At 37.8% G+C, this 22744-nt stretch overlaps 1 protein-coding gene across 2 annotated transcripts in view; it reads left to right on the top strand.

Moving 5' to 3' along the window:
• The window catches only part of ADAMTSL1 (ADAMTS like 1), a 437788-nt gene that overhangs the window by 28890 nt on the left and 386154 nt on the right, over window positions 1-22744 (top strand). For both annotated transcript variants that reach the window (XM_037061917.1, XM_037061916.1), the window contains exon 2: window positions 4889-5016. In XM_037061917.1, coding sequence (XP_036917812.1) covers window positions 4889-5016 — 128 coding nt within the window. The remainder of the gene's footprint in view (window positions 1-4888; window positions 5017-22744) is intronic.

Here is a 22744-nt window from a genome sequence, read left to right as displayed (position 1 = left end):
ACTTCACTCTAAGAAGACAACTAACCCAATTAAAAAATGGGGAAAGGACTTGAACAGACACTTCTGCAAGGAGGACATACAGAGGATCCAGAGACACATGAAAAGATGCTCAATATCACTAGCTATCAGAGAGATGCAAATTAAAACTACAATGAGATACCACTTTACACCGGTAAGAATGGTTATCATAAACAAAGAAACACTGGCTTATATACAGAATTTTAGGGATACTTTTTGTTCTTGGTCAATTAATAGGTCAGGACTATCACCTCCCCTGACACTGTCACTGGAATTGCCAGGAGTGGGGTCTGGGATGATCTCTTAATCACTGTGTTTTTATAGCACCTGTGACTTTGTTTCTGAGATATTGAGATTAGAATATTACGTTTATGTGATGGAAATTAAATAGAGAAACATTGCCTTGGATGTATTAGAAAACCTTAGAATTTTGGATTCAGAAGTAATCATCATTGCTTTTAGACAACTCATTATCCATTTGTTACTTTCTTCTGTCTCAGTTTCTCTTGCTAGATGCAATTAACGGTTTACACTTTTAAAAAACACTACTGTAGAATGAAGAAGAGTGTGTTCTACCTGGACCAGGCACAAATGATGCTTTTATTGAAGGCCCTCTTAAAAACTGTAATAAGCAAATACTTTCAGGTCTTCAATGACCTGAAAGGCATTGCTAAAATGTCATCTGGGTTATAGTTGTAAAAATCTGGCACACTTAAAGAAGAAGAAAATCACTTTACTTTCTCTGACATTAACCATAGATTTAGTTAGAATGAATTGTTTGTTCCAGTTTGGGGAACAGGTCCATGACTCGCTTCTGGTTAGTGTGCAATCTCTTTCAGAGAAATGTGGGCATTTGATATGTCTAGTGGAGCTGAAATTCGTAACTTGTGATGAGGTAAGATGTTTAGGCAGTGACATCTCACCTTAGCCATTTTAGTACCTCTTGAAACAAGGCACATGAAAGATTTTAAGCAACTTGAGCCCAGAGTTTGAAACAATTTGGTTCTCTAGAAAAAAATCTCAATTATACATTTCCCTTAAGTGTCTCATCCACAGAGCAGTCAGAGAGAAACCTCACAAGGATTTGTCCTTCTGGTGTTCTTATCTCACATGGAAATGGGGATCACATGTGAGTGCCTCATGTGGGATTTTTTTTTGCAATTGTAGTTATTGGACAGTACCCCTCATCTTGTTCATTTTAATTACTTCACAAATTTTTGCATTTGTGATGTTGGTCTTCAACTCAATCATATTTAATTTTTTAAAACATTTTATTTATATATTTTTAGAGAGAGGGGAAGGAAGGGAGAAAGAGAGGAAGAGAAACATCAGTGTGTGGTTGCGTTTCACATACCCCCAACCAGGGACCTGGCCTGTAATGCAGGCTTGTGCCCTGACCAGGAATCAAACCAGCGGTAACTTTGATTCACAGGCCGGCACTCAATCTGCTGAGCCACACCAGCCAGGACTCAGTTGTATTTAATGTAATAAAATGAAGGAAATTGTATTTTACAATGTATGTTTGTCACAAATAGATACTGTGTCAGGCAAGTAGTCACTCAGCAGAACCATCTTCCAATCACACAGCCCTAACAGAAAGGGAGTTAGGAGATGGACTATAAACTTTTTTAATATCTGAGGAATGATTTAATGGGCGTATGGAAAAGAGATTTGGTATACTTCAATGGCAAAGAGTGTTTCTTTTTGTCCAACTATTTAATTAAGCTCCAGAAACAGAGTGCCCTACATTGCCATGATTAGAGATTGATTTTATTAATCCTAAAAACTCACTAAATACTTCCTTTAGAAAGGACAGACTTTGCAATAACCAATGTATTTCTGTTACCAATTCAATGCCACCTCAACCTACTGGCAGGTCTTGTTACCAGGCCAACCAATGTGCCAGGTTCCTGGGAGGTTCTGCCACGAGAAAGCCAGTGTTTGCAGGGAGGTGATGCCTTGAGAGTTCAGTGTCTCAACTGAACTCAGCGGGGAGAAAAAAACTCTTGCACCTTCCCACTATATCTCCTGGAACCTTTCAAAGCCCATATATGTTTATAAATTATGCTAATAAGGAAACAACCAACAAAATGAAAAAGAAACCCTCTCAATGGAATAGCACATATTTGCCAATGATACACCTAATAAGGGGTTAATTTCAAAATATATTAAAAATTTATACAATTCAACAACAGGAAGACAAACATTCCAGTTCAAAAATGAGCAAAGGACCTGAATGCACACTTCTCCATAGAGGACATATAGATGGCCCATAGACATATGGAAAGATACCCAATGTCACTAATCATCAGAGAGATGCAAATAAAAAACAAAATGAAGTATCATTTCACACCTGCCATGAGGGCTATCATCAGTAAATCGACAAACAACAAATGCTGGTGAGGATGTGGAGAAAAAGGAACTTGGAGCACTGTTAGTGGGAATGCAGACTGCTGCAGCCACTGTGGAGTTTCCTCAAAGTTTTTAAAATGAAATGGCCTTCGACCCAGTGATCCTACTTCTGGGAATATATCCTAAAAATTCAGAAACACCAATTTGAAAGAATGTATGCACCCCTATGTTCATTGCAACAGTATTTACAATAGCCAAGATCTGGAAATAGCCTAAGAGTTTATCAGTAGATGAGTGGATAAAAAAAGCTGTGGTACATTTACACAAAGGAATACCATGTGGCCATGAAAAGGAGAGAAATCTTACCATTTGTGACAGCAGGATAGACCCGAAAATTATTATGCTAAATAAAATAATCCAATCCAAGAAAGACAAATGCCATATGATCTCACTTATATGTGGAATCTAATGAACAAAATAGAAACAGGGGCATGGACACATGGAACAGACTAATAGCTGTCAGAAGGGACAGGAGAGGAAGGACTGGGTGAAAGGAGGCGAAGGGGTTACTGAAAGATCATATATGCATAACCCATAGATACAGACAACAGTGGGGCTATGGCTAGAGGGAAGGGGGTCGGGGCTGGGGAGAAGTGGGCAAAGGGGAGGAAAAGGGGACATCTGTGATAGTGTCAACAATAAAAATAAAGTTAAAAAATAAGTAGTTAAATAATAATGTTAATAATAACTATAGCCACTGCTTACATAGTGTTTATTATTTAGTCCCTATGAGCTTTTTAAAATGTATGTGTTTACTTTTTTATAGTGGTATAATATGCATAGCATTAAATTTACCATTCTAATCACTTGTGTATAGTTCACTGGCATTAAGTACATTCACATTATTGTGCAACCACCAAACCCTTCTGTCTCCAGAATTATTTCCTGTTGGAAACTGCCCTGCCTGGTTTCAAGATTTGTAACTGCCTCCCATGGCTAAGTGAGCGGCCTCCGGAATGCAGGCCTCAGGAGACAAAGCATGTCTCTGGCAGCAAGCGCTGCTTCTGCTTCTTCCCCTGCCCCCAAAGCATGGTCGATGTCCATGGCAGGTACAACCCCTCAGAGAGGGGCAACCTAGGCCAGACACAATCACTTGGGAGGCCATCAGGGAATGACTTGGGGGGCTGCAACAAAGAGGGAGTGATGGACTCTCATCCCCCCAGCTGTTGTGACATAGCCCAAGTCCCCATTTCTGTCTGGGAGAAGTGCTGCCTGGTTCTAATCCGCTTAAGCCTAAAAACCTATGATGGGGAAGGCAATGCAGCCCTGTCCTGGAAAGGGCAGGTATTGGGGTAAATCAGGCATAAGAAAGAATATGTAAAAATCCCATGAAACCTGCTTTGTTTAGAATGCTCTCAAATGATAAGGGTCCAAGGAAGAAGTTTGTTTCCCAAAGTTTTATGGCTTGTAAGCTATCTGACCCTGACTGAGAATAAGCCCTCATAGTTCTTTGAATGCTATCTATTGTTTGATCCTTACCTGTATTCTTGTGCAAATGAACCCAATAAAAGCCCCTTGAGCAGGGGGCTCTTGGCCATTCCCCTTTGAGGAATGGGCCACCTTTCCTCCCCAAGCAGATCATGTCTTGGTAGTGTTTACTTTCCTCCGTGGCACATGGGAGGACTTGCAAGGAAAGTCACCCCCACAATTTTCATCTTCTCGAACTGGGACTCCATGTATCTGCCCCCTTTCCTCCCTTTTTCCAGCCCCTAGCAACCACCATTCTACTTCCTGTCTCTGAAATTGACTGCTCTAGGTACCTCATACCTCTAGGTTCCCTCAAAACTGTGAATGATGTTGCTTCATTTAAAAAATTGTCAGTTGTGCCCTAGCTGGGGGGCTTATTTTGTTGGAATGTTGTCCCATACACCAAAAGGTTGCAGGGTTCCTTTCCCACTCAGGGCACATACCTAGGTTATAAGTTAGGTTTCCATTTGAGGACAGGTACAGGAGGCAACTGATTGATCTTTTACTCTCACATTGATATTTCTCTCTCTCCTTTACTCACCCTCTCTTTCTCAAGTCAATACATATACCCTCAGGTGAGGATTAAAAATGTTGTCAATTCAATAAACCGTTGTTCTAGAAAACCATGCTGGTATGCACGTGTCAATTTTATCAGGAAAAAAACATCTCTGAGAGCAGCTTCTTCCTTCACAGAGATGAAGAGTAGACTCCTAAATCTGGGAAAAATGGTGACTTTGTTGCAATCTACTTTCCACCAACCCAGATTCCTATTTTGGGTCCCCTTGCCACCATCAGTCATGGCCCAGGGTCCTTGAGCTTAAATATTCTTCTCTCCACACATGCATACATTTTTAAGTTAGAAAGAATCCAATGAGTGCTTTCATTCCCCCAAAGCCCACCATGTACAAACATACAGGCCATCGACGATTTAGGGCATGAGTTTCAAGGTTCACTAGGGACATGATACTGACCATCCTCTTGTTTCTCACAGAGTTCCAGGACAACACGCTCTGAGGAGGACAGGGACAGCCTGTGGGATGCCTGGGGCCCATGGAGTGAGTGTTCTCGCACCTGCGGTGGAGGGGCCTCCTACTCACTAAGACGCTGTCTCAGCAGCAGGTAAGTCCTGTACCTACCAGAGGCTTTTGTAAGGCCCACACATAACAGGTTCAAGACCCGCTCTCCTAGTTGGGGCTATGCAAAGCATTTTCTTGCATACAAATCCAGATGAAGGGAAGAAAGGAAGGTATAAATAATTAAATATGTGCATCTCCAGATAGGTATTTTATGCTCTTATACAATAAGCAATATTGAATTTATCCCTTTTACCAAGCAAATTTTGTTATGTTTTCACATTAGCACTGAAAGGAGAACTTATTAATAGAAATGGATCTAGTAGCCTTAGCCCCATAACACATCTTTTGCACTGTCTTAACAATTATGATGACAATAACAATAACATGAGCATTAATAGCATATTGTTTATGTTGAATTCCAATGTTACCAAGACTTTTGCAAATGATTGGTATATTGGTTTCATTTTCCTGCTGTCGTAATGGCCAGAAGGTCCCTGAGGTCATTTATTTTAATGAAGGATGAATTCTGACTATAAGATTTTGAAGAGTAGACATGGATTGGGAATCAGTACATGAACAGTAAGAGTAATGATGAAGGCAGGAGAGTAGTTAATGGTTTCTAAGTTGAAAGGGAAAAGCCTGAGCTGTCAGAACGGAAAGTCTTTACTAACAATAATAATTCGTAATGACTTCTTCAGTTGTGTGATCTATGACTAGATTTTTCTCAAAACTGTATAAATTAAGTACCTGGGTAATACTTTTTTGTTTTTTAAATGTATTTTATTGATTATGCTGTTACAGTTGCCCATTTTTTTTCTTCCCCTGATCCCCCTCTGACCTGTACCCCAACTCCTACCAGCATTCCCCCACCTTAGTTCATGCCCATGGGTTGTACATATAAGTTCTTTGGCTTCTCCACTTCCCATACTATTCTTAGCCTCCCCCTGTCTATTTTGCATCTACCGTTTATGCTTCTTATTCCCTGTATTTTCCCCCTGCTCCCCCCCCCCCCCCGCTGATAACCCTACATGTGATCTCCATTTCTGTGATTCTGTTCCTGTTCTAGTTGTTCTCTTAGTTCATTTTTGTTTCTGTTTTTTTAGGTTCAGTTGTTGGTAGTTTTGAGTTTGTTGTCATTTTACTGTTCATATTTTTATCTTTTTCTTAGATAAGTTCCTTTAACATTTCATATAATGAGGGCTTGTTGATGATGAACTCCTTTATACTGAACTTATCTGGGAAGCACTTTATCTACCCTTACATTCTAAATGAAAGCTTTGATGGATAGAGACATCTTGGATGCAGGTCCTTGCCTTTCATGACTTTGAATACTTCTTTCTAGTCTCTTCTTGCCTGCAAGCTTTCTTTTGAGAAATCAGCTGATAGTCTTATGGGAACTCCTTTGTAGGTAACTATCTTCTTTACTCTTGCTGCTTTTAAGATTCTCTCCTTAACTTTAATCTTGTGTAATATTATCATGTGCCTTGGTGTGCGCTTTCTTGGGTCCCACTTTTTGGGGGCTCTCTGAGCTTCCTGGGCTTCCTGGAAGTCTATTAACCCTTGCCCAATTAGGAAAGTTCTCCCTCATTATGTTTTCAAATCAGTTTTTCATTTCTTGCTGTTCTCTTCTCCTTCTGACACCCCTATTATTGGGATGTTGGAATGTTTAAAGTTGCCCCTGAGGTTCCTAAGCCTTTCTTCATTTTTTTTTGAATTCTTGTTTCTTCATTCTGTTCTGGTTGAATGTTTATTTCTTCCTTTTGGTCGAGACCATTGATCTGAGTCCTGGTTTCCATCTTGTCACTGTTGATTCCCTGTTCATTTCCTTTATTTTACTTTTTATAGCCCTCACTTTTTCCTCTATTTTGCAACCATACTCAACCATTTCTGTGAGCATCCTGATTACCAGTGTTTTGAACTGTGCATCTGGTAGGTTGGCTATCTCTTCGTCACTTAGCTGGTTTTTTTTCTGGAGTTTTGATCTGTTCTTTCATTTGGGCCATTTTTTTTTTGTCTTGGTGCACCTGTTATGTAGTAAGGGGTGGAACCTTAGGTATTCACTAGGGCAAGGCCATCCAGGTCACTGTGTTGTGGTGCTGTATGTGGAGAAGGGGTCAGAGAGGTAACAGTGTCACTTTCTCAGCTGTTGGTTGGCTTTCAGTCACTTCCCCAACACCCATGAGCAAATTGGGTCCTTCTGGTGGTGATTTCTGGGTGGGTTCGTGTCTATTCAAGGACCCTGTGGCTCTCTCCAATGAACTCTCCTGTGAGTCTGCAAGTTTCTCCCACTGCCTCAACCCCCACAGGATTTTTCAGTCACAAGTTTTGAGGTTTTATTTCCTCACACTGGAACCCTGGGTTGTGTGGTCTGTGTCACTCCCCAGTAGTTACTTTTGGTTTATCCACATGCAAATGTGAGACTGCCCAGTCTGCCAGCCACTGCCTCATCTGGTCCTCCAGCTGCCATCTTGCCTACCCTGGTCCTCCACCCACCACCTTTCTGGGAGTCCTCTCTACCCCTCCTGCCAGTCTGGGTGAATGTTTTTTCTTTAATTCCTTGGTTGTGGGACTTCCATGCAGTTTGATTTTCTGGCAGGTCTGGTTATTTTCTGTTTTTAAATTTGTTATCCTTCTTTCGTTTGTGCAAAGAGGCAAAGTATAACTACCTATGCCTCCATCTTGGCTAAAAGTCCCCAAGTAATATTTTTAATAAAAGATTTTATTTGACTTTGCAAGTAAAAGGTTTGGTCAAAATTATTACATATTATAAAACATGAAAAGAAATAAGGAAACAAGATGCACCTCTGATTCTTATAAACTTCATAAAGAGCAGAAGGTAGTGAGATGTACATTCAGGAAAATGTCAACTTATTCTAATAAAAGTGACAATTTCTTGAAATCGGAGTTTGAGTCTTATGCCTTCTGTATCCCCAGGGCCTACACAGAGTCTGACAGATACTAGGAGCTCAATAGATGTTCCTTCACTGAATCCACTGATAACTACAGACCATTCTGATTCCAGGCACAGGTCTCAGTGGAAATGGCAGCTCCTAGGGAAATGGTCAGAGGGCATATCTTACAAGAAACCAGAGGGATTCTGGTATTTAGCTATTGCAATGTTTAGTCTGCACTGAGGATGCATCTATTGGATTGTATTCAAGTTTGTTTATCATCTTTGAAAGCTAGCTCCATATCAGACCAGATCCCTAAGCTAATAAGATAGAAGAGGCCTTTCATTTTTATATTTCACCTATTTTCTTAACTTGAATATCACAAACTTCCTAAATCTGCATTACATGATGCTACATGGTGATAGCACTCTGAGGCATAACTGATAATAAACATACATCAGTAAAGCCAAAATGTACAAAACTGGAATATTCCTATTATGCAGTTTTCTTAAATTAGCATGCTTGAGTGTTCTTTAGGGATGAGCCAAAACATGTGTCTCACAAAACTAGTAAGAAATGCATGGGAACCTTCATGTTGGCTCAGTGATGTGAATGCTACATTGTGAGAAACTTTTATTGAGTGAGAGACTGAGAAGCCACTTAAGGAATAAATTAATATCACAAGTAAAATTCTGTCATTCAGCATTTTCCCAAATATTGATGTTGTGTGAAATTTAAAAATACCATTTTTGTGACATGGCAAATTAAGACTCCAGTTGTTAAGATTTTATTACAATACTATAGAAGATATCAGTTTTTATCTACTTATAATGAATTGCTGAATAGTATATAAATCTAAAAGTATAAATGTGTAGAATACATATCCCTGATCAACTTTCTAATACATTTAGTATACACATACTGTGCTGGAAATAAAGCTAAAAGATGGGGAGAGGGGTGGACCACCCATTTCTTTAGGGACTTGATGAAAGAGGGAAGCTTCCAAACAGAGGGCATTTCCAAATCCAGTGAGAACATAAAGAAGAATTAAAACAACAGACTGAGCCCTGGCCAGGTGGCTCAGTTGGTTGGAGCATCATCCTTTATAGCAGAAAGTTGTGGGTTTAATCCTGGTCATCAGGAAACATTCCTGAGTTGTGAGTTCAATCTCCAGTCAGGGCACATGGGGAGGTAACTGATCCATTGATGTTTCCCTCTCTCTCTCTCTTCCCCCACTTTCTTTCTTCTCTCTCTAAAAATCAATACACACATCCTCTGGTGAGGATTTAAAAAAAACAGACTGAATAGCTGAACTGAAATACCATAGTTTGCCATGTATAATGTGCACCCACATTTTTGTGCACCTTATACACAGGATTATTATATTCATGTATAATGCACATCCTAATTTTTCCTTCAAATATTTGGGCAAAAGTATGCATTATACATGGCAAAATATGGTATGTGTCATTTGTCTCAAGAAAACCAGGATAGTACAGCTGAGCATACACTGACCTCACAACACTACTCCTGTTGAAGAAGGTGCCAAAACATATTCTGGGACACAGGTAAATAATCCTGTCATGGTTTTGTAAGAATTTACATTAGCCAAAGTAAGTCACTTGGTCAACCCTAGAGTCAAAGCAGGAAAGCAAAATTGTTACATGGAAAAGCAGGCCATGTAGGGAGGGTGAAGAACTGGCATCATTTTTTTGCAACTTACCATCCGTGGTCTTCTATGACTTTCTTATATATGTTTAATGACTAATGGGTTCCCCCTCATCTCTGAACTGCAGATTTAGGTATCTGAATTCAATTCAGTCACCTTACACTCTTGGGAATGATCAGAGGCTAGGAACATGTGTGTCCTTAGAACCCCACACGTAACCAGGATGTGTGTGTGGTAGTATGATAGCAAGCATTCAAATTCAGCCCAAATAAACCCCATTAACCTGCAGAATGAACGTGCCAGACCAATTTCTTAGTCTGGGTCATATGCTGTCTTAGGTCACATTTAGGTCTGATATATTTTTTAAGTCTATTAGCTAATAACTATTTTATTTCCAACATGATAGAACTGTACAGAGAGGTAAAATGCCCAAATTTGGTTGAGGAGATAACTACTCAACTTCTGGAGTTAGTTGTTTCCTGATTGATCAGGAGCTTGTAAGAAGGCTTGGTTAACCCAAGTAGAGAATATCTTCCCTGACTGATTGTTTGGTGGATACAGAGACTGAAAAGCAGTGGAGGCAAAGCAAAATGAAAATACAGACAAGCATTAGATGTTAAATCCTTCACTCTCAGCAGGCAGTGCTGGATGCTGGGGGAAACACACTGATACAAGGAGTTACTGAGCAGAACTCTTTCCCAGGCTTCTCCCCATCCTTTTTTTCTGAGGTTAACAGAAAGTAAGCAGTGCTTGATTTTCCCAATTTCTGGTATTAGAGCATTGATAATTGTCTTTACCTGCAATCTTGGTTTGAGCACTGAAGGAAGCCAGTGTATGAACTTTTTTTCTATAATGTTTACTAACTTCTGTAACATTATATTTTATTGCATAACTCTGCTAATGCAACTATGGCTAATCTCCTATCACTAAGTGGTACGTAATGTCTGCTTTTATTTTTTCCCAAATAGAAAACAGACTATACCTATTTGTACTTTATGATGGTTCTTTATTTCAAGTAAATTAAGTAATGGACCCACTACCTGAAAAACTGCTTCTTCTCTTTCCAGCTCTTCACCTTTGCCACTAAATATTCTAAAATAACAGTTTTAGCAAATTAATATTTCTAGTTGACCTATCTAGTGTGTGTGTTTTTAGTGGAAACAATCTTTTTCCAGCCTAAATTACTTAAGAATATTTTAAAACATTTGATACTAAAGATCTGTCTCTGAGAGCTTTAGGTTTGTCTCCAACAGTTCATTTATTTTTGCCCATAAGGAGTTCCAGATGCATAAGGCACTTAAGAGCAGTGTGCTTTAATATGACGTATGCCACCGTTGTAGGCCTATGCCAACACTGAGGTCAAAAGGAAAAACTGCCCCTTATCTGAAACGGCAGTTGGTCAGACCTCCAGAGGCCCTTAAATGTGACGACAGACACAGCGTTGGTGACTAAATAAGATTTTCTATTTTCTGAAATGCCCAGTTAATCTGCAGGTTAGTTAATAGAGTAGATTAATAGATTATTTAGTACATTTAAAATATAAGTATTTTGTTACATCCCAATGGATTTAGGTGAAGGGCTTGTCAAGTTTACATATATCCAAATAGCGAAAAACAACCTATCTAGACAAAAATAAAAGCACTTTTATAAAGTTAATACATTTTGAATTAAGTAAAATTTCTTAAGTTGAATTATTAGATAAACAAAGATAAACTCTTCATACTATTAAGGTACCTTAGTAAAGTAAGATTATGATATTATTCCAAAGGGATATGGCTGCCACAGTGGTGTTGATATAAACACAGAAAAATTAAAATAACCTTAAAAAGTTTCATCTCACAGGAGTAAGGAAGATCATTTTAACCATCTCATTTCATAATAATTGAGCTAAGGGAAAGTGAGCTAAAATCTCTGAATTTTTTTATTGCCCATAATTTTTCTCCCATAAAAATATTGATACTTAACACTAATATAAACTTTAGTTAGCAATTAATTTCTATACCATATAATAATAAATACCAAAAGAAAAAATTTAAAGATTTAGCTTATTAAACAAACGTTTTTTTCTTTTAAAATTATCTCATCTCTATCATAACATCTAATTAAGGTTCACAGAACTTGTTTTAAGACGTTTTAGAACTTTCAGTTCAAGTGAGCCCCAAAGCAAGATTTATCTGTTTTTCTTCATCTAGTATTGCATGTTATCAGCCTTGTTTTCTTTGGAAATGTTTGAGTTTTTGTTTAAAGGAAAGATATACAAGTTTAGAGTGGGTCTGACTACTCATGTCTTTTATATGAGGTGGTCTTTTCATTGCGTTAAAGGAGAGTTCACTTTTTGGGATTTATGTTTGAGAGTTTGCGGTTGCCTTCCTTTTACTTTTTGGGTCAAAGCCTAGTCTAAATGTATTACTGGGACTTCTAATATTCCAGGTTGTATATCTTAGAGGAATGTTTTGTTCTAAGATCTAATCTCCTTTCAAGGAGAAGAATCCACTAAGGCCAATGACTGAACGTTTGAGACCAGTTTATCGCTTGGTTTATCCAATGAACCTGTGTGTTGGAATGAAAGATGGTTGAAAAATATGTTTGATGTCCATAATCTTTAGTGGCCATATTGGGAATTTGTAACTCTGGGCTGTATTTTTCTGTTTACTTAAAAAATTCCTTGTTTTGTTAGTTCAATTGCCTTTCTAAAGTTTTTATTTCTCCATTTTTTTTTCATTTTACTGATTATTGAGATATCTTGGAAATATAAAAATTATATATAGGGTTTATAATTTGATGTTTTGATATGCATGTACATTGTGAAAAGATCACCACGATCAAGCTAAATAATTTATCATCTCTTCATAGTTTCTGTGTTTGAATGTATAATGACAAGATTTAATTTAAAATCTGTTTTCTTAGCAAATTTCGAGTATACAATAGTGTTGTTAACTATTGTCACTAGGGTATGTATTAGATATCCAGAACTCTTTCATCTTGCACAACTGAAACTTGGTCCCCTTTCACCAGCATCTCCTCATTTTCCCTCTCCTCTGCTCCTGGCAAACCACCATTGCACTTTCTGCTTCTATGAGTTGCACAATTTTAGATTCTTCATACAAGTGAGATTATGCTGCATTTGTCTTTTTGTGTCTGGCTTATTTCATTTAGCGTAGCGATCTCCAGGTTCCTCCATGTTATCACAAAGGGCAGTATTTTCTTCTTTGTGAAGACTAAATAATATTCCATTTCTCTCTCTCTCTCCCCCCTCCTCCTCCCACACCAACTATTCTTTATTCACTCATTTGTTGTCAAGGTGCATTTATGTTGTTTCCATGTCTTGGCAGTTATGAATAATGCTGTAGTGAAGTTACTGGATTGTGTAGTTTTTAGTTTGGGGTAAGGGAACTTTAATATTCTTTTCCATATGGTTTACAAATTTATATTTCCACCCACATTGTGCAAAGTTTCACTTTTCTCACTATTGCTAGTTAATTAGTTTCAAATTATTGCTGACAAGTTACCTTTGGTCTTTTTTACAGTAGCCATTCTAACAGGCATGAGCTGATATCTCATTGTGGTTTTGACTTGTGTTTCCCTGGTACTTAGTGATGTTGTGCACCTTTGCATGTGCATGTTGGCCATCTGTATGTCATATTTGGGAAATATCTAGTCAGGTCTTTAGCCTTTTTTAATTGGAATATTTGAGTTTCCAACCATTGAAACTCAAACCATAGGAGGTTCTTTTATATTTTGGATATTAAGCCCTTATCAGATGTATGGCTTGCAAATATTTCCTTCCACTGTATAGGTTGTCTTTTCACTCTGCAAATGTTTCCTGTTGTACTTTTGCTGCCTATGCTTTTAGTGTAATGACCAAAAGAAAATCATTGCCAAGACCAGCGTCAAGAAGTTTTTTTCCATGTTTCCTTCTGGTAGTTTCACAGCTTGAGCTCTTCTATTTAATCATTTATTATTATTATTTCTATTATTACACTTAAGATGTCCCCATTTTTCCCCATTTGCCCACCTCCTCCCAGCCCCCAGCCTGCTTCCCTCTGGCCATCACCACACTGTTGTCCGTGTCCATGGGTTATGCATATATGTTCACGGCTAACCTCTTTTCCTTCTTTCATTCTGTACCCCCACCCCTCTGACAGCTGTCAGTCTGTTCCATGTATCCATGCCTCTGTTTCTATTTTGTTCATCAATTTTGTTCATTAGATTCCACATATAAGTGAGATCATATAGTATTTTTCTTCCTCTGACTGTCTTGTTTCACTTAGAATAATAATTTCCAGGTCTATCCATGCTGTTGAAAAGGTAAAACTTCCTTCTGTTTTTATAGCCATGTATTATTCCATTGCCTAAATGTACCACAGCTTTTTTATCCATTCATCTACTGATGGGCACTTAGGCTGTTTCCAGACCTTGGTTGTTGTAAATAATGCTGCTATGAACACATATTCTTTCTGATTAGTGTTTTGGGATTCTTAGGACATAGTCCCAGATGGATTACTAGGTCAAAAAAACAGTTTTATTTTTTATTTTTTGAGGAAACTCCATACTGTTTTCCACAGTGGCTGAACCAGTAGTACTGGAAGTCCTAGCCACAGCAATCATATAAGAAGAAATAAAGGGCATTAAATTGGAAAGGAGTAAGTAAAACTGTCATTATTTGCAGATGACATAATATTGGACATAGAAAAACCCTAAACACTCCACCAAAAAAAACTACTAGATGTAATAAATGAATTCAGAAAAGTAGCAGAATACAAAATTAATATTCAGAAATCAGTGCCATTTTTATACACCAATAATGAACTATCCAAAAGAGAAACTGAGAGAACAATTTCATCTACTATTATAATAATAACAACAGCAAAATAAAATACCTAGCAGTGAATTTAACCAAGGAGGTAAATGACCTGTACTCAGGAAAACTTTGACATTGAAAAAAGAAACTGAGACAAAAACAAATAAGTGGAAGCGTATACTATGTCCAGTTAATCTTTCATCATTTTTTATTTCATGTTTGTTTGTGTTTGATGTGAGAGAAGGGCCCAATTTTATTCTTCTTCATGTGGATATCTATCTTCCTGACATCTTTATTGAAGAGGCTATCTTTTCACATTATAAATTGTTCACGCCCTTTTCAAAGATTAGTTAACAGTTACATATTAGTTAACCTAAACATATTTCTGGATTCTCTGTTCTGCTCCATTGATCTGTATGTCTGTTTTTATGCAGTACCATACTGTTTTAATACTATATCTTCGCATCTTTTGCCATCAGGAAGTGTGTAATGCCTCCAGTTTTTTTTCTTCTTTCTCAGGATTGGTTTGGCTATTTGGGATCTTTTGAAATTCTGTATGAATTTTAGGATTTTTTCCTATTTTTATACATAATGTCATTTGTATTTACTATAGAAAGTACATTGAATCTGTAGATCACTTTGAGAACATGGACATTTTAACAATATTAACTCTTCCAATCCATGAACATGGTATCTATTTCTATCTATCTGTATCTTCTTTAATTTCCTTCCTTAATGTTTTATAGTTTGGGGGGCATAATATATCTTCTACCTCACTGGTTAAGTTTATTTCTAAGTATTTAATTTTTTGATGCAATTATACTTGAGATTGCTTTCTTAATAGCCTTTTCAGGTAGTTTGTTGTTAGTATATAGAAATGCCACCAATTTTTATATGTTAATTTTTTATCCAGCAACTTTACTGAATTCATTTATTAGTTCTAACAAGTGTTTTGTTGTTGTTGTTGTTGTTGTTGTTGATTCACTATGGTTTTTTGTATATGATCATGTCATCTGCAGAGATCATTTTATTTTTTTCTTTTCAATTTTAATAGCATTAAATTCTTTTTCTTGTGTAATTCTCTGGTACTATGTTAAATAGAAGTACTGGTAGTGGGCCCCTTTGCTTGCAATGGATATTAGAGAAAAGCTCTCAGTTCCCCCCAATGATTATCATGTTGGCTATGAACTTTTCACATCTGGCCTTTACTGTGTTGAGCTAGGTTTCTTTTACACTTACATTGTTGAGAGTTTATTTTTTTTGTCATGGATGTTGAATTTTGCCAACTGCTTTTTCTGAATCTAGTGAGACGATCAAGCATTTTTTATCTTTAAGGCTGCTAATGTGGTGTAACACGTTGACTGATTTGCATGTATTGTATTGTCCTTGCATCACTGTGATAAATCCTGTTTGGTCATGGTGTATAATTCTTTTAATGTGTTGTTGAATTCATTTTTCTAGGATATTATTAAAGTTTTTTGCATCCGTGTTCTTTAGGGATATTGGCCTACAGTTTTTTTTCTCATGGTGTCTTTGTCTGACTTTGGTATCAGAGTGAAACTGGTCTCATCAAATTAGTTTGGAAGTGTTTCCTCTTTTTGTATTTTTAAAACAGTTTAATAAATATTGGTATTTTTTAATATTTAGTAGATTTATCAGTGAAGCCATTAGGTCCTAGCTTTTTGTTGTTGGGATTTTGATTACTGCTTCAATTTTCTTATTGTTACTGTGTTATTGGTCTAAATTAGGAAAGAAAGAGCAAACAAATCCCAGAGTTAAGATATGGAAGAAAGTAATAAATATTAGAGCAGAAATCAAATAAAGAGTAAAAAAAATGTTTCTAATCAACTAAACTAGGATAGAGGGGTACTTGAAAAGATAAACAAAATTAACAAACCTCTGGCTAGCCTAAGAAAAAAAGAGAACAGATACAAATAAATAAAATCCAAAGTGTAAAATGAAACATTACAATGGATAACTCAGAAATTAGAAAGATTAGAAAAGACTGTTATACCAATTATATGCCAACAAATTGGGTCACCTAGAAAAAATAGATAAATTCTTAGAAACACATAGCTTTTCAAGACTGGATTTTTATAAATTTTTGTGTATTCATTTGATAAGTATTTATTGAACATCAACTGTGTATTAGGCAGGTTACCAGTTATCTGAGGATAAAAAGACTAAAAGGCAAGCTTCTGCTCTAGAGAATTTACCAAATTATTAAGTTTTTATAGATTTTTCTAAGTTTCTACTAATTATAGTAGAAACTTAATTGGAAGAGTTTTCTCTAGCTCTCTAAATAGATGATACATCTATAGCCATGATTCTCTATCCTTGCTGTACTTTAGAATCAACATGAAAGCTTTTTAAAAAGTCGATGTAAATATCTGGGCCCCACTGAAAACCAGTTAAATTAAAATTCCTAGGTTTGGCTTCCTGACATCAATAATTTTTAAAAAGCTCTTCCAAATGATTTAAATGTGTATCCAGTATTAGAACCACTGCTCCATGGGAGGGGGTAATAGTGAGATGATGAGGCTTATCTCTAGTTCTCTGGAAATGTAGAGGTTTGGATAATGAAGAAAATAATGTATTTTCTGATTAAAAGCTTCTTCATGTTTAAATTTCTCATACTTCTACATAAGATGATCTGCATCCGGACACCATTGTGTCAGGACGTAGAACTGCAGATTGCCCCTGCACTACTGGGAGCCACAGCAGTAACTTTTCTGAGTTGTTATCCAGTTGTCTAATATTAATCAAGGTCAGTCATGCCCAAATTGGCAAATGGAGTAAGTGACTTCTGAAATCTTCTTCCATTCCATCACCCAGCCTATATATTGGGGTAGGCAAAAGCAGATTTATAGTTGTGAGTTTGAGGAACACAGAGTTTTTTTCTTATATTATTATTTATTTACTAATTATTGTATTACAGCTGTAAACCTACTTTCCCCACGCTTGTATATGACCCTCTAAGCCTCCATGTTGTTAGTAAATGATTAAGTTGATGCCCAGTATCTGAGGTGTTTTATGCAAATTCTGTGATATCCAGCTCCCTTCAAATTCATTAAATTTCTTATCCAGAGAGTGGAGTTTAATTGTCCACCTTTAATTCCACATCTGTCATTACCCCTTTCCCTCTAAAAAAAATAAAGTCTTCCTAATATTACTTGAATTCTGTTATTTTCTCTGTTTGGGCCCAATTCGTATAATAGAGGAGGAGTCTTTGTCCAAACCCAACTGTTTTGCTTGGTTTCAACCACGAAGGTGTGTAGTGGTGTGTAGAGCAGGGGGAGAGAGAGCACGAGAGAGACTGAAATTATAAATAAGGGACACTAGGTATTGAGAGCTGCAAAAGAAGGGTATCAGAATTGCATATATTAGGGGGTGGATGCTGTACCTGGAAGCAGAAAGAATAAGTATAGAGTGCTAAGTACCATCATATATCTGTGTGATCATCAGCCAAAGCCTGTGACTACCTGTGCCAATCTCAAATAGCTTCAGAGCCAATCCCTTCCTCTGGGCTTTGGTGTAGGACCCAGTGGTCAAGAAAGAGGTTCTTTCCTCATGGAGAGTCACTGTTTGGGAACCAAGCTAATGGTGTGTTTCATTGCTTCTGAGAGAAGCCTGAGAAGCTTTTTCCTATTTTATGTATTATCTTTTTCATTATTTATCCAGTTACTAAGTTTGAATCTTGCCCCCACCCCATTTCCTAACTTTGTTACAATCAATTGGGTTTTAGTTGCTCTGGGATTCTGTTTGCTCATCTGTGATATCATGTGGGCAGTACCTAGAACAGAATAGGTGTTCAATAAAGATTTATACTGAACAAATGTCAAATGTGCCCTTCAACTCTAAAATAGCATATGTGACCCTGAGAGAGAGTGTGTGTCTTTCTCCTGTACATATGCATTCAAACCCCATTCTGCTGCTAGATAGGAAGAGGAGCAAAAGTTACTCTTAATATGAATGGTTTTCAAAGAAAAATGAGATTCTCCAGGCTCCCATTTTGCAACGGACATCTGGATGATATGGGTGGATTGAAGAACTTTTGTCTCTAGCCAAAATAATTCATAAATTCCCAGCTCCAGGGTTGTATGGGGTGAGGTTGTGAGAGTCCTAGAGTTTCATAATATACATTTTCCTCATGGGGAAGATGGAAAAATTGGACTTGATGTTGCTAAAACACATTTGTTTTTATTCTCATTCTTTTCCTCTTTTGACTACTGAGCATATGTAAGATCATTTGCAAACCTTATGGCATGTGTATATGTATTATAAAGTGCATGTCCTTCCTGCTAGTGGGTCTGAAGCCAAAGGCAGCAAGTCCTCGCCCCCACCCCTCACCATCTTTCAGAGGGACCAAATGCAGTGCAGTGACAAATGCCATTTTGAGTAAACATGTGAAAATAAACACGTTCACAGAAAAGAGCCAAAGTTTCTTTCCTTTGGTAGCTATTTAGTTTCATTTTAAACTTTTCATCTTTGGTTTATTATAGAAGGATTTTAATCCAGTTTCAGGGTTCAAAAACTAGAGCAAATTTGAGACCAGCAATTCTTCATGGCCTGAAATTATTCTTTCAGCATTTCCTTCTGGTATACTGCTTCCCTCTTCTTTTGACCCTTCCTTCTTTCCTTCTCTCCCTCCCTTGCTTCCTTCTTTTTCTTCTGTTCCCAATAAATAATTGTGGAGTCCTAACAGTAAGCCAGGCACTTTGCTGGGCACTGAAGCTCAAAGATCAAACACAAAGACTGTAGGAGAGAAAAGCAAATAAAGAAAGAAAAATATGTTTTCTAATAACCACCCAGTCCTGGCAGGATAGCTTTATACAATAGGTGTCCTGTGGGACCCAATGGCACAGTCTCCCTGGTCGCATGAGCCAGGTGCTCTAGGAGTTTCTTGTGTGGGCTGTGTACACCTTCCTGTTGTAGCTGGGCCTTGGCTGCCGTTGGCCCGAAATTGCCCCTCAGGCTGACTGTCTGTGAGGACTGACAGTGAGCACAGCTGATGAGCTGATGTGCAAGGGCTGATCCCACAGAGCAGAACTCCCCGAGGAGGGGCTCTGGTGCCTGCTGAGACCACCCTGTGGGTGTGTCATTTGTGAAGCTAATTGGGTAGTGTTCTGTAATTGAAATTAAAAAAATAATAAACTGTAGCTGTGTCCACATCAGATGGCATGAGAAGGGTGATGAAGACGTGTTTATACAGTTTGGCCCAAGCTGAATTTTAAAACTCATCTTTTTTGTATTCACACACATTTTGCTGAGTGAAATAAACCTTACATGAAAGAAAAAAAATGTTTTCTAAAAATGAAAAGAGTCCTGGGCAGCTACAGGACTGTGTTGTGGTTTGTCAAAGCACTGAGCTCTTGGCTGACTCTGTGCCTCTTCTCCTTGTGAGCCCTCTGCCTACAATGTCTCTTGCTGCCCATATCAGCCTGTCAAAATCCTAAATGTTATTTAAAGTTGCTTCCAGCAGGGGCCCTTAATGGCACTTTGCTGTATTTATAAGACATTTTATCCACACCACTTTTAATCACATTTACACAGTCTCACTTGTGTTACAGTTATTTGCATGACACTGGCCTCCATTTGGCTATCAGCACTGTAGACCCAGGTTTTATCATGCTTTTTTTATACCTCCCCACCTTGCACATAATAGGTACCCAGTCAGTGTTGAGTGAATTGTTTGAATTGAGTACTAGGGCCANCTTAATGGCACTTTGCTGTATTTATAAGACATTTTATCCACACCACTTTTAATCACATTTACACAGTCTCACTTGTGTTACAGTTATTTGCATGACACTGGCCCCCATTTGGCTATCAACACTGTAGACCCAGGTTTTATCATGCTTTTTTTATACCTCCCCACCTTGCACATAATAGGTACCCAGTCAGTGTTGAGTGAATTGTTTGAATTGAGTACTAGGGCCAGGAATCTACTGTAGTACTTTGGGAAGCAGGAGTAAGAAGGGAGGGAAAGCTGTTTCTTGAATTCCTTTCTTCTATCACACTCTTGGGGCTCATATGGCCTGCGTGGGACACTCTACCTAAGATATCACTTCATCTATTACTTCCCTCTTATCCACCTGCCCCTTCATCCATTTCCCCCTATGTTTAGTGCCTGGGCCACGTGCATCAGCTAACTATGTTTTGTGCTGTTGTGTGTGTTTTTTGGACCCATGTGGATTTTTTTTCCAACTGAATTTTAACTTTGATAAGGGTCCGGAAAATCATATTGTGTCCTTCACAATGCCTTGCTTTGTACCGGTTCAGATCTGATGCTCAATACATGTGCTAAGTGACTGTAAATCAGAAAGCATTGTGCGAAAACTTACCACAAAAGCCTGCGTGGGGATTCGTTTTCTCCTTCAGACTGTACTGCATGTTGTCTCACTGGATTGTTTGAGCAGTACTCCCAGAAAAGAGTCTGGCCTATTAAATGATGGTTTGCAATGTCATTATTCTTGCTTTTTTCTTTTTTGATTCCATGAGCATAGTCCTCACTTTTCTCAGTCCATATTTGTGAGAATGTGGTGCTTTGTTGTAGCATGTCTGTCTTTGAAGAGCAGGCAGAGATATGTAAAATCATACTTGTTTGGGGGTGGGGGGGAAAGTTGGCAGTGAGTTTTCTAGTTATAATTTAGAACACACCAAACACTCAGAATAGCAAATGAACCGATTTGAAACTCACGGGACAAACTCCAAAATTCAATCTGTAATATCCTTCCATAGGTCTAAATTTTAATTTACCAGCTCTGCAGCCTCTTAGCTGATGCAAAAGAATCTGTGAAAGTAGAGAGAGGCTTTCTTTAGTTACCTCTTCAGTTACCTTTGGTCGAGAGAACATCAAACAACCAGAAGAGATGTCATCTTAGAATGTTTTCCCTAAACCTACATTGTTTCCATTAATATTGAATTTGGTCTCTGCATTAAGCTTTAGGAACTCTCTCTGTATACATAAATAAGAGTCTCCAAGCTGGGACAGCACTCAAAATGTTTTTGTAATGAGAGCTTAGTATAGAGCAGAGGTGTTGAATTATAAAACTGAGGTTACAAAAATATGTTACCTGTGCCAAAAAATTCTTTTAAGTCAAGGCCTCAACTTATGGCATTGTTTTTCAATGAGGGCCTCCACTAAATTGTATTCTGTTTAAAATTGCTTTGAAAATGCAGTTTCAACTCTCTCTCTCTCTCTCTCTCTCTCTCTCTCTCTCCCTCTCCCTCTCTGCTTCTCGGCTGCCTCTGCCACATTAGAGCCTCTGGCAGACTAAGAAAGCCTAGTGTGACACCAGGGCTGTCTGTTCCCAGGCAGCTCACCTACTGATGGATGACGCCTGGCAGCATGCCTCCTTGTTGTTTGTTGTATTATTACAACAGAAAGCATTTTCAAAAGCTACATTTATCAAGTTGTCATAATAGTTTGGCTTGTATATCTATTACCCAGAAAAAAATAAATCTCTCCCTCGGCACTAATCTGAGCCACGTGAGGCATCACAGGCAGAGGAGCCCGTGCAGAAGAAATGGGCATCCTATCCTGCTTGGGATTTGGGGACCTTCTGACTAATTGTTTAAGGAACAGAGATATTGTTTATGTATGCATCTGAGGTCCCATAGCAGCAAAGCCTCTGTCTCTTCCTTAGCACAAAGGTTCTTTTCCACTGGTGGTTGTATGTGCTGGGGATGCATTATTCCTAGCATTTTGGTGACTTTGTCTAATGGAGGAGGTTTAAGCTCAAATGGGAAAAACTGTGAAGTTTGTCACAAAGAAGGTCAAAGACACCTTTCAGTGTTAAAGATCAGGTTTTCACAGGCAATCATTACCAGATTAAACATTACTTGTTATGGAGGGTCTTGTAAGTACCTTTTTTACTATTGAAGAATGGTGCCCGTACGGGAGCACTTGGCTCTGTTGAGGAGTGGAAGGGTGAAGGAGGATTCAAGGTCACTGTCCAGGGTAAATGCACTCCCATTAAAGCCTTGTTAAAAAAACTTCAAATCTATTAATGTTAATAAAGTTAATGCATACTTAAACATCTCCAGTTATGTAGCGATATAGTACATAATAAATATACAAAATACGTATGGTTATCTGTTGATATATTTTTATTGAAATATAATTGACATATAACATCATGTAAGTTTATGCTGTAAAGCATGTTGATTCGTTACCTTTATATATTGCATTTTGTTACCTTTATATATTGCATTGTGATGACACTGTAGTGTTAGCTAACACCTCTATCACATCACATAATTATCGTTTCTATTTTCATGTAAGGAACAATTAATACATAGTCTCTTTGCCACTTTAAAGTTTATAGTACAGTATTGTTATCTATAATCACTATGCTATGCATTAGATCTTCAGGACTTATCTACTAATTACAACTTTATACCTTTA

This window comes from Sturnira hondurensis, unplaced genomic scaffold (genome assembly GCF_014824575.4).
Source record: "Sturnira hondurensis isolate 20B ecotype Veracruz unplaced genomic scaffold, ASM1482457v3 Scaffold0013559, whole genome shotgun sequence".
Lineage (NCBI taxonomy): Eukaryota > Metazoa > Chordata > Mammalia > Chiroptera > Phyllostomidae > Sturnira > Sturnira hondurensis.
The sequence above is the reverse complement of the archived record's forward strand: the minus strand, read 5'-3'. Positions and strand labels throughout refer to the sequence as shown.